This window comes from Streptopelia decaocto, assembly GCF_964273445.1.
Source record: "Streptopelia decaocto genome assembly, chromosome: 5".
Taxonomy (NCBI): domain Eukaryota; kingdom Metazoa; phylum Chordata; class Aves; order Columbiformes; family Columbidae; genus Streptopelia; species Streptopelia decaocto.
In genome coordinates, this window is record NC_138659.1 from 35,514,689 (window position 1) to 35,527,272 (window position 12,584).

At 44.2% G+C, this 12,584-nt stretch overlaps 1 protein-coding gene across 1 annotated transcript in view; it reads right to left on the reverse strand.

Moving 5' to 3' along the window:
• The window catches only part of CHUK (component of inhibitor of nuclear factor kappa B kinase complex), a 26,253-nt gene that overhangs the window by 6,946 nt on the left and 6,723 nt on the right, over positions 1–12,584 (reverse strand). The window contains exons 5-15 of the mRNA XM_082054711.1: positions 12,090–12,178; positions 11,360–11,449; positions 11,068–11,192; positions 10,378–10,485; positions 7,967–8,102; positions 6,749–6,943; positions 6,260–6,362; positions 5,135–5,258; positions 3,808–3,959; positions 3,113–3,174; positions 575–684 (exon numbers count right to left, since the gene is read on the reverse strand). Coding sequence (XP_081910837.1) covers positions 575–684; positions 3,113–3,174; positions 3,808–3,959; positions 5,135–5,258; positions 6,260–6,362; positions 6,749–6,943; positions 7,967–8,102; positions 10,378–10,485; positions 11,068–11,192; positions 11,360–11,449; positions 12,090–12,178 — 1,294 coding nt within the window. The remainder of the gene's footprint in view (positions 1–574; positions 685–3,112; positions 3,175–3,807; positions 3,960–5,134; positions 5,259–6,259; positions 6,363–6,748; positions 6,944–7,966; positions 8,103–10,377; positions 10,486–11,067; positions 11,193–11,359; positions 11,450–12,089; positions 12,179–12,584) is intronic.

Consider the following 12,584-nt stretch of genomic DNA (forward strand, 5'->3'; position numbering starts at 1 on the left):
GCTGTGGGCATTGGAACAGGCTGCCCAGGGCAGTGCTGGAGTCACCATCCCTGGAGGGTTGGACAGACGGAGATGAGGTTCTCAGGACATGGGGCAGTGCCGGGGTGGGTTATGGTTGGACTCAATGATCTTGAGGGTCTCCTCCAACCAAAATAATTCTGTGATTCTGTCCTCCCAAGCTGTGTTTTCCTGGTTTCCATAGGTCTAGTCACTCTGTGGCTGCAGGGCCAGTTAGATAAGTTAGATGAGTTTACTCCTGCACCTGAATGTTGACCTTTCTTGCACAGCGATCTTTCAGAGAGCAGTGTCACATTCTGCCTTATAATGCTGCCAAGTGATCATTACAACTTCAAGAAGGAATGTACAGCCACAAGTGGTGGGATCTTCCCTTTTACCAGCAACATGATTTTAAACTGATTGCAAACTACTCTGCACACACGGTTTGCAAAAAGCAAGAAGTACATTTCAAAAGCGCTGATGGAAACAGCAACAGATTAAAAAAATATATCCCTCAAGACACCAAAATACACAAAATCCACTTATGTGCAATAAAAATTATAAGCAAAGGACTTACAAGCTCTCCATGACTTCTCCTTGGCGCCTTGCATATGGACTCTTCTGAAGCTCTACAATCTCTGTGTGCAGGGCCATGATCTGCTCATCCAGATATCCAATATCTTCAGCCTAATGGGGAAAGGTAGGTACGAATCAATCTGAAGAGCAATAAGGTAGATAAAGATCTCCAGAATACCTGTTTGGGTAACGGGCTGACTCCATGCAGAGTTTAGGAGAAAAAAGCTCTTTGACATGAGTGCTGCTGCAATAATTGAGGTTTACTGTTATCATCTTCTCAGTGCATGAGGTTACTTCAAGCCAATTCTCCAACAAACAGCAATGAGAAAAATCAGCTTTGTCATAAATCATCTTTGTGGTGCATGCTGTGTACACACAACACTCTCCGGCTCTACATACGTTCCAGCAGTGAATCTTCTTTCTCCTGCTCTTACAGTACAGACAGAGGCTGCTCTCACATTTTACCCTCCCAGATGCACATTAGTCTGACATTTCTCCAGTATTTCACATTTGCCTCAAAGCAATACAAAAGACACCAATCTTAGGCCAAGCCTAAGTTAGGCAGTTAAGTTAGGTTAGGCAGCCAACAACACTTCTGAGTGTAAGGAGTAGGTTCTGTGGTGCCAGGCACACTGAGGATCCCCAGCATTGTGTCACCGCAATGGGTCTCGGCACCATGGACTGTGGGCATTCATCTGCCTTCTGAAAAATCTGTTTTGAGATATTTAAGCTTTGCCTTTCCGAGCCGGGGCTGTATGACCAGCGGACTGAACATTTTCCAGAATGTATCCCTTGCTGAAGCTTGTAGAAGTATGCGGTATGAGGCTATATAAATAGGATGTGGCCTCTTGACCAGAAGGGGATGTCTGCATGTCTTGCAGGGAAAGAATAAAGCAAGACAAAGCCACGTAATCAAAGGGGAATCAGATTGTGAAATAAATGTGAAATAAACCCTGTTATCAACAGAAACATCTTCATCAGGAGCACCGTGACTCACCAGACAGCACAACTGTGTCTCTTGCATTCACAGAAGTTAGGCTGCCCGCCAGATAGACTGAGATACCACCGTGTGTTACAGTAAAACATTTGCCATTCCTGATAAGTGGACACAGTGTGACTGTACATGTGGACTGCACAGCTTTAAGACAGAACATAATTCTGATGGTCTGCAAAGTAAGTATTTGTTGAGGTCCCTGCTTTTCTGGAAACAGCCACGGACAGCTGTGAGCTATTCTGCTAGACGCAGCCTCTCCTGTATCCCTCTTGCTTCCTTACAGACAGCAACAAGATTCCAAAATTTAAAGAGCGAAACGGCGGTGAGATCAGGTGGGAATCCCAATTGTCCTGATGTCCATCATTTGAGCAAGGCTCCAAGGACCTTTTGATGTGGATGAAGACAGGTGATGGATCCCAGGCCCTGAACTTCCCCGTCTATTCATTCATAGGGGAGAAAAAAAAACAGGCAATGCAATTTATTGTTTGTGTTTCTAATGGCATCTGGGATTTTTACGTATTATGCGCTCTGTGTTACTATGAGAGCCGATACACGAACTCCCTGCCGGAACGTGAGATGTCAGCCCAGCAAACCACACGACACTCCTGCTCAGCAGAACATGCCGTGTTCTTGGCACTCCTGCAGCTCAGCTACTACCACGGAGCACAAAGAGACAACTTTTTGAGATTAAAGACCTGTACTCTGAGAAATACATTACAAATGTGCTGATTTTGTGTTGCGTTCCTTTTGAATGCCTCCCCCATCCCACTCAGTACATCCAGCAGATGACAATAAACTACAATCATCGTAACTCTGTCCCTAGTTTTCACAGCTAAAAGCTTATTCCTTCCCTATAAAGGTCTGGACAGAACTGTAGGCAGTATTATTCTCGGTCAAAAAGGCCTCTGTCTCCTCATGGTTTTTAGTGGAGGTAAAATCAAAACACCCAACTAACTCTCTGGGAAACAGAAAGCCAGTACGTCAGCTTAACTGTCCATAAACTGCAAGTGAAAACATCTGTTAACTATTAGGACTATTCAGAGTAAGAACTGGATCTAGTTCTGCTAGTTCTAAGTTTCTTAAGGATGACTCCTATTAAAAACTAACTTGCATATTTACTTGCAGAATACCAGAAATGTAGGTCTGTACTCCCAAATGAAGTACTGTGATTTTGAAGTAATTGGTATTATTTTCAGCTTTAGCAATGGAAATTTTTGTGTGCAATAAATCTCACCAGGAAGACTCTTGGCTATAGCAACACCATTTCTTTCTTCTTCTTAAATCACATGTCTCTATAGCCTACTTTCCTACACAGTCGACTGAGTCTAGTGACATTTCTGTTGGTTTTATTCTAATCACTAGATTCAAACAACCTGGTGACTGGGGACTATTTCACTTTTAATGCATCCGCAATGATATTCTCATTTCCACAGCAGGCAGGGTATGAAACACACCACGGGGACAGAGCAGTGGCACATAGGACACTAAATTCCTGTCGTGATTTCCTTCACGGCACGATAGTGAAGCTTCTTTAATATCCCTTACCTGTGCACACTGAGAGGCCTTCTCTTCCATCTCCTTCCAGGCTTTGAGCATCTTTTCTGAAGCTTAAGAGAAGAGAGTTGATAACTTATAAAAGGACCTGAACTTTACATTTGAACGCAAAGAACATGACGCTGAATCTCTAAGCAGGGGTCGTGACCCAGAGATCACGGAGATACAGTAAAGTTGCAACTTAACAACTCCATACTCAACCTTAACTCACATATAAACCCTTTGGTAGGATTTCACTGCTTGCAATCACTGCTGTGAAACAAGTTTGAGTCTTTGAACTCCATCACTAAGCTCAACAACTGCCACTTTTGATTAAACACAGAGCATCCAAAACCAGTTCACTCAGTCTTTCCATTTTCCATCATCTTCAGCTCAGTCATAATTTTTGCCTCAAGTTTTGAGTTTTAGCCACATATCCAAACTATGCATAAATCTCACTACTCTCTCCTAAATAGTATTTGTAAGATGCAGACTCCTATGTGACATTAAAACTGTTGCTGATGCTTTTTCACCTCATCTGCCAAACTCTTTTCCTGTATCTGCCCAGCTAAAACACATCCATAAAGATGCTGAAGCTCTTTCACTCACTTTCTTCCAAGCTCATTCTTACCCACAGTCCTTTATAGTCAGTCTGACCCTTTATAGGATCAGAGAAGACACCCAGGCAAGTATTACACAATACATACATATGCCATAAGCCATCTGGTCGCTGTATCTCTCGAGGTCGAGGCGAATGCTTTGACGAAAGAATTCCAGCTTTGCTTTCAGTTGCTGAGATGCTGACACCATATTGTTTTTCATCTTGATTAGGTTGGCATTATACCGCAGAAGACTGAGCCTAATGAAACAAGAACAGAATGTGTTAGTTGAAAAGCATCTGGACTTATATGGCTAGTGATGTCACGTTACCTGAAGGAAAGACATAGCTAGCAAAAAAATGTTGTAAGATCCTTGGAACAGGGAGTCTCTGTGGGTCACAGACTCCATTTCACATCCTTAGAAGCTGCAGGTCCTAAGTTTTTCCTAATTTCCCACTTTTTTTTGTGAAGCTCGGTTGAACAGTCTTTGCGGTGTAGAGCATTTCCAGGGTGCTGTGGTGCCTGCTGCCCCTGGTGAGTGCCGGTACCTTTGTTACCACTTGAGCTGTGTGATGCTGCCCATTCTGTGATTCCATCACAGGATAAAACCCCACAAATATAACAAATGGTTCTGCTCCTCCTGCCACTTGTGAAACGACCATCCTGGGCTGCATTAGGAGTGCTGCAAGCAGGTCAAGGTGATTTTTTCCCTCTGCTCAGCACCACTGGGGCCACACCTGGGTCCAGTTCCAGACCCCCCAGCACACCAGAGACCTGGACACACTGAAGGGCTATGAAGATTATTAAGGGACTGGAGCAGCTGTCCTGTGAGGAAAGGCTGAACCAGCTGGGACCATCAGCCTGGAGAAGAGAAGGCTCAGAGGGGGATCTTATTAATGTATTTAAATACCTGAAAGAAGAGTGCAAAGACGTGGTGCCCAGTGACAGAACAAGAGGCAATGGGCAAAACACTGAAACACAGAAAGTTCCCCCTGACCACCAGGAAACTCTTTTTACTGTGAGTGTTGCCAAGCACTGGCACGGGTTGCCCGGCGAGGCTGTGGAGTCTCCATCCTTGGAGATATTTAAAAGCCATCTGGCCATGGTCCTGGGCAACCAGCTCTATGTGACCTTGCTTGAGCGGGGCTGGGACTGGGTGACCTGCCGAGACCACCAGCCTCAGCCATTCTGCGAGTCTGGGACTATCTTCAAGGTTCAAGTTTTTCCATTTATTATCAATGTCAGGCCCTATGAGGTAAAATTCCTGGAGCGGAATAAGTTCCCAGCCCAAATAAGGTTTATAAAATAGAAGTATAGAAGAGCAGATGGCTGTAAAACTTTGGGTAACCGAAATTCCCCAAGATGTATATTTCCATGGAAAGAGTCTCTGTATTTGCATAATAATGAATCTTCTGAATGAGGAGTAACAACTTACATGGCAGCTCTCTGGCCCTGGAAAAGCCTGCTATAATCTTCTTTTAGCCCGATAACGTAGTGAACTGCTTCTGCCCACACCTTGCGCAGCTGAGGAATCGGCAGTTGGATTTTACTGTCCTGTACTGAATGCAAGAAAAACGTAATTGTAGACGAATGAAAGGACAACTAGAAAAGGACCTGCTTAAAACAGTCCTAATTCCTCCTTCAGGTACCTAAACTAAGGGATCAAGCCATGTCGGATCTGCTCAATTTTTACATGACACTGCCTAATTGCTCCACATAAACTGTTGATATTGGTCACTGTCCTGATGTGTGTTTAATCTGAAAATGTCTTCAAATCTTTTGTATATTTCCTCCCAGATTTCTGATGCAAATGTTTAAGGGGAAAAGATGCAGGATTTGTGTGCTCCCCTATAGAGACAGGAAACTGTCAGTGCATTTGGGATATCAATAATCATGTTGTAAAAAGCCTTCACTCTAATAGATTCAGAGCAATGATGTCATGCAATGAGACTCCCCAGAATAAAATAGCCCACAACACAGAAAGAAACAAACAGAATGAACCTGAGAGAAGGAAAATTTATTAGTCAGATTATATTAAATCCTTGTGCTGTTCTTAATAAAAGTGGCCTTTTTGTATTAAAAAGTTGGTTAAGGCACGTCAAGTTTAGGCCACAACAGTTCTAACTGACAGGGGTTAATGTCATTTCATTTTCTCTCCCTAGGGAGCCTGTTCCAGTGTCCAGCACCTCTGGGTGAAGAACCTTTTCCTAATGTCCAACCTGAGCCTCCCCAGCACATCTTCCTGCCATTCCCTCGGGTTCTAAATGCTGTTCAGCACACAGAATTTAATATAAGGGCAAAAATCTTCAATGAATTCTTAAGTTGCTCTAGACGAGAGTTCCCAAAGTGCAGGCACTAAATTCTCTGAACTGTTTTATCTACAGAACGTGGAGATACAGCACTGTAGATGAAACTTTGACAGGCTGCTCTGGGTTCTTAAACAGTCCTCTTCGAATGAGACTGTGCCCTCTAGGATGAACACAGAGATTTTTACGGCACATCTACCTTCTTATTACAGAAGCAGAGCTTTCAGTCCCCAGCTGTCCTCCGGCACACTTACCAATGTAATTTACACAGTCAGACAGACTCCGAGAAGCAAAGGGTCCATCGTAGACAGTTTTGCTTTTATCAAACAAATAGACCATGTAGCTATCCCAGCCTCTCTGGTGAGAAAAGAGAACAAGAGAAAACTCAAACATAGCTCCTACTAACCCACAGGGTCCTGGTTATATCATTAACTAATTATTGTGGGCAGACACTTAATTCTTATCAGATGCCCTAAAAAACCTGATTTTGATAGATCCCACAGAAACACAGGACCCTTTCCTAGCAAGTTACTTTATTTCAATATTTAGACAGAATATAACTATAGGAATCTGCTTATATTACCTGACAAAGGAAATGATGTGAGTTTATTCAAGTTACTTTATGAGTTACTACACTTACATAGCAAACTGTCCCTGGTGGGAAAAGATTAAGGCAACGTATCTTCTCTAAGATTTTAAATACTCTGAGAATGTGAAAAGACATTACATAAAATCATTCTTACTACGCCATCAATAACACACTGGGAAGCAGGTTTCCGAGGGTCCAGGCAAATCCCTGTTTCCAACAGCAGTTCCTGATTTCCAGTACTTATTCCAGTTTCACCCTCAATCCGAGTCTGAAGGGAATGAAGGCTTTCCTCAGGACGCAAGAGAAATGAAATGATCTTGGCAGAGGTCATGTTCAGGATGTGTACTATCTGTAAAAAGAGTAGAAGTTGATTACAAGCCACTGGCTATTGAAGACAAAGGACACAAAGGCCTGGCAGGGAGTACGTGGCAATTAACACGCTCTAACGTTCTGAGAGCATCACTTGAGTTTCACTGACCACGGTGATCACATTCAGCAGCAAAGCCCCACAACAAAACTGGAAGCCTGAGCCTGTAACTTTGAACTTAATACCAGAGAAAACATCAAACCCAGTAAGCCTCCACAAGCCCTGCTGCAGCTTAATGACATCAGAAGAATGGTGACAAGCGAGTGCAAAGGCCATCTTGAGCCCTGGCACCACCAGTGCTGGCCAGTAACGCTCCCAGGAACAGGAGACCCGTTTTCTTTAATCCCTCCATACCAAAAAAGCTGTTACATCCCAGTGCTTGTCTTCTCACCTACAGCCCTCCCTATAGTTTTACTATACCCTGGCAGACACTGTAGCACCCAAACCATACCACAATATACGGATTTTGACAAGTCCCAGTTATGGGCACAACATCTTGTGTTTCGGGTTTTAATTCCTCTGGAATTCTTCGAGACCAAGCAAAACTATCCTCTGGTTTCTACACATGCTCCCCTCAGCTAGTCTGACTCCAGCAAAGCTACAATAATTACTTGGAGGGGAAGAGCCAGGTGAATGTAATCTCTGTTCTAGTGCAGGTACTGCTATACTACATGGAGGCCACAGCATTAGTAGTGGAGTTCAGGAAAAAATATATTAAACCATTATTTGATCTTGGCAAGTCCTTTCTGAGATGACAGGCAGTAACACAGGGTCACTCTTCTGTTCCAAGTGTAAAGCTAGAGATTAATATTGCTGGGGTTATTTTGCTTTCTGTACGTACTGGACAGGCTGTACATCCACTCACTTCCCGATACCGACAGAAACATTCCTCATGCTCCTGCAGCTGGTTGATGCCACGATCATAGCTTTGCTCCACCAAACACACTTCCTGTCCTCTGAGATGCTCTCAGTAGGCTGCTAAACCCAGTTACAACCCTCACTCACCTTCAAATTCAGTATGTGATCCATTAGTTGGAAACACTTTGCACAGCCAGTCTCAGGATCTACGCTTCCACCTCTCTGTTGTGGATCCCAGTTCAGCATCAACTGCAACCAATTTTCCATCGGTTCTACAATTAAACTAAAACAGAAGGGCTGTTAAGAAAGAGAAGGCAGATATTCTCCAACACTCAGTCCACTTAGGAAAAAGGGTCTTACAACAACAATAAGGTGACAATTCTTTGGTGCAGAACACTTGTGAAGAACCGCAATTTTGCTGCAGTCACTCATTCTGAGAGCAGGGAAGGCCCGGGAGGGAGGAAAACTCATACAGAGTGAGCACCCCCATGGCAACAACAGCCCCCACCAACCTTGGCAGGAGCACAGCCCCATCCAACAGACCTCGCACAGCACTTCTGCTTCTGGCTCAGAGTATCCACACATCAGTAAGGTGTGTCAAAATGGGTAAGGGGTAGAATCGTATTTCAGTTCTTTATATAAGTTTATTGTCAAAAATGTCTTTAAAGGCAGTACACAGTGCAAAAAGACTGAAACACCGGCACAAAGCCACTTATTTCATTCTCGATTCCAGTATTCCTAGAAATCTGCCAGTGGCAAGGAGCTGCACTGCACTACTGGGCATATCTGAAGACACGAGTGCTAATTAAGCGACAAACAATCAAAGTCTGATTCCTGACTTGGTACAGACCAACAAACCTGGTGAACAAAGGTGAGCAACAGAGCTGGGGAAGGGGCTGGAGCACAAGTGTGATGGGAGCGGCTGAGGGACCTGGGGGGTTCAGCTGGAGAACAGGAGCTGAGGGGAGACCTTCTGATCTCTGAACTGCCTGAAAGGAGCTTGGAGCCAGGGGGGGTCGGGCTCTGCTCCCCAGGAACAAGCGCCAGGAGCAGAGGAAACGGCATCAAGTTGCGCCAGGGGAGGTTGAGGTTGGATCTGGGGAACAATTTCTTCCCCAAAGGGCTGTGGGGCATTGGAACAGGCTGCCCAGGGCAGTGGTGGAGACAAAATTAGATCCTGCTTTGCCCTCTGTTTGCCAGACTGAAGCAGCCCAGCTTTGAAGGCCTCTACTTGCACGCTCCAGTCAACAGGCTCCGACCATCTTTGTGGTCTCTGCTGGACTTGCTGCAGTTTTCCCAACGCAAGCATCACAGTATCACAGTATCACACAGTATGTTTGGGATTGGAAGGGACCTCAAAAGATCATCTAGTCCAATCCCCCCATGGAGCAGGAATGCCCAGGTGAGGTCGCACAGGAACATGTCCAGGCGGGTTTTGAATGTATCCAGAGAAGGAGACTCCACAAACTCCCTGGGCAGCCTGTTCAGTGCTCTGTCACCCTTACTGAGAAGAAGTTTCTTCTCAAATTTAAGTGGAACCTCTTGTGTTCCAGCTTCATCCCATTGCCCCTTGTCCTATCATTGTTTGCCACCAAGAAGAGCCTGGCTCCATCCTCGTGGCACTCACCCTTTATATATTTATAAACATTAATAAGGTCACCCCTCAGTCTCCTCTTCTCCAAATTAAAGAGCCCCAGCTCCCTCAGCCTTTCTTCATAAGGGAGATGCGCCACTCCCTTCAGCATCTTTGTTGCCCTACGCTGGACCCTCTCCAACAGTTCCCTGTCCTGCTGGAACTGAGGGGCCCACAACTGGACACAATATTCCAGATGTGGTCTCACCAGGGCGGAGTAGAGGGGCAGGAGAACCTCTCTTGATCTACTAACCACCCCCCTTCTAATACACCCCAGGATGCCATTGGCTTCCTGGCCACAGGGGCCCAGTGCTGGCTCATGGTCATCCTGTTGTCCACCAGGACCCCCAGGTCCCTTTCCCCTACGCTGCTCTCTAATATGTAATTTCCCAACCTATACTGGAACCTGGGGTTACTCCTGCCCAGATGCAGGACTCTACACTTTCCCTTGTTAAATTTCATCAGGTTATTTCCCGCCCAGCTCTCCAGCTGTCCAGGTCTCTGGATGGCAGCACAGCTTCCAGTGTCAGCCACTCCTCCCAGCTTGGTGTCATCAGCAAACTTGCTGATAGTCACTCTATTCCCTCGTCCAAATCATTAATGAATATATTGAATAATATTGGCCCCACTACTGACCCCTGAGGCACTGCACTAGATACTGGCCTCCAACTAGACTCCGCACCATTGACTACAACTCTCTGGCTTCTCTCCTTAAGCCAGTTTGCAACCCAAGTACCGCCCCAAGGATCCAAAAAGAGCCATATGGCTGTGAGCTGTTCCACAGCAGCAAGTGCTGCCTTGCGAGGAGCTTGAAACACTCCTTGGGATAAAGAAGGACCCCTCAGCACTTGAGATAAAGGAGGAGGAGCCCTCGTTTGAAAGACATACCAGAAATTGTCCCATGTCACCACAAGGATGCACTTACCTACAGAGGCTGTGAGGCTGCGGCAAATGTGTACTAAAGCGAACCTCTCCATTCATCTCCTCAGAAGCGAAGATGTGCTTTGGATCCTTCTTCTTGATTTTTTCATGCCTAGAAAATAAAATCCTTTGTGGATATCCTGACAATGTTCCTTTTGTAATGGGGCAATTGATTGCAGAAGCACCAAAAAGTCTAATAGCTTTAGAAAATAAACTCTCCTTTTAGGACAAAGACGGCATTTCCAAACTGCAGCTACAGGCACGTGGCCGGCACCCTTTTCTTCCTATTTTTACAGATGGGGAAGAGCTGTTTCTAATCTCATTCATTCGTTTTCTGCTACGTACATTAGAACATCAAGTTTTCCCATGTTGGAAAAATGCAGCAAATATTGAGCTATTAAAATAATAAAACCCCAGGAGTTAGCAGTTAAAAAGGAAACTACTGCAACATATTGATTGAAATTACTTTTTGTTAAAATATCATAATTTTTAAGCTGATACTTGCATAAAAACCTCAAATTTACCTTTTTTCCTGTTACAAACTACTGAAATAAACTACTACAAAGCTTTGCAGACCACCAGTCTCAGCACTTAATTAACAATCAATGTATCGCTCTGGCTCACGCTGTCACCTCAGCACACGCAGTTGCTGTCACTCCTATTGGCGTCACCTCTCGCAGAATAAGTGTCTTACCAGGTAAACGGCTGTAGATTATGCAAGAAAGGTCTAAATCCTGCAATGCATTCAAACACCATCGTTCCAAAGCTCCAGTAATCAACAGTCACCGTGTAGGATTTATTCTCAAAGAGTTCTGGAGCCTAAAAACGATCACAAAAAGACACTTGGAAAGTGGTATTTGAGGTCATCTGTTTTGCTTACATTTCTGCAGAGACAAAACTGTGTCTGTGACAGGTCAGTGACACACACTGCTGTGATTCTGTGGCAGAATCACTTCACTCACGCACACGAAAAAGAAACATCTTACCAAATACTGTAATGTTCCAACAAATGAGGTGCATAAACTTCCTTGATCCAGATCTTTTGCATATCCCAGGTCTATTATTTTGTGAACAATCTGCAGACAGTTTAAATAGCTCATCAGAAGAGCAAATTCAGAGAAAAAAAAACCCATGAAACAACCCAAAATCTGTGCAGCGACATGCATGGCATACACTCAGGAAAACCATAATGGAAGTTCTGGAGAAAGTCCATGGCAAAGCTTGGACATGTAGCGCGGCATTAGGACTTGTCTCACCACATAAGCTGGCGTTACCCATCTGTCTTAACATAGACAGAGCACCTACGCTTTTTATCTGGGAATTTGAAGTTATTTGTTTAAAGAGCACCAACAGAGCAAACAATTTTCACTAAGAAATTCATCCGGCTGACTGAGAACCAGCTCGATTTTACACGCAGCCCACAAAGCCACACACACAGGGATGTGCTACAATCTCACCTCGTTCACATTCTGTTGCCAGCAACGTTCTCAAACGGCAGCAAAAGTTGTTTGTTTTTAATGAAAAATATTTAAGAATAAGCAAAATAGGAGTTGTGGCTTCAAGAAGTCATAAACTTTCAGTAAATTCACAGTGCAGTTTTCAGCTGAGTTCGATGCCACAAACCACTTGTTCTCTTTTATTTCTCTCAGGCAAGATAAAGCTGCAGACAACTTCCAGAAACAACAGCGGGGGTGTTGCTGATGCCACCCGACTTACCTTCCCACCTTCATCCTGAAGAACAATATTTTCAGGCTTCAAATCTCTGTGTATAATTCTGTTTTCATGCAAATACTGGATACCAGACCCTGCAAGACACGTGTTTGCTTTAATAGAAAATAAACTCACACTGCTTAAAGATACATCTAATAAAAATCTAATACCCCCCAACTTTGGGGTTGACATCAATAATGACGCAAGATAACAGAAAGACCTATTTATATAGGTGAGCATGTTATGCAAGATGCTGGTGCTGCCAGCAATGCCCTGCTCGGTATTGGCAACACCAAAATTAAGGGCTCAAGGCTTCTGCTGGTATGAATCGGGGTGCTCAAAGTATTTAGGTTGGTGCAAAAGGAATTGCAGCTTTTGCATTGTTGAAATTTGCTGTTTGATATTGGAATATATAGTTAAATAAACGTGGTTACATTATACACCACTGCAACACGCTTTTCTTGCTCTATAGGTTTTTTTTGCTACTAACTTACTACTTGC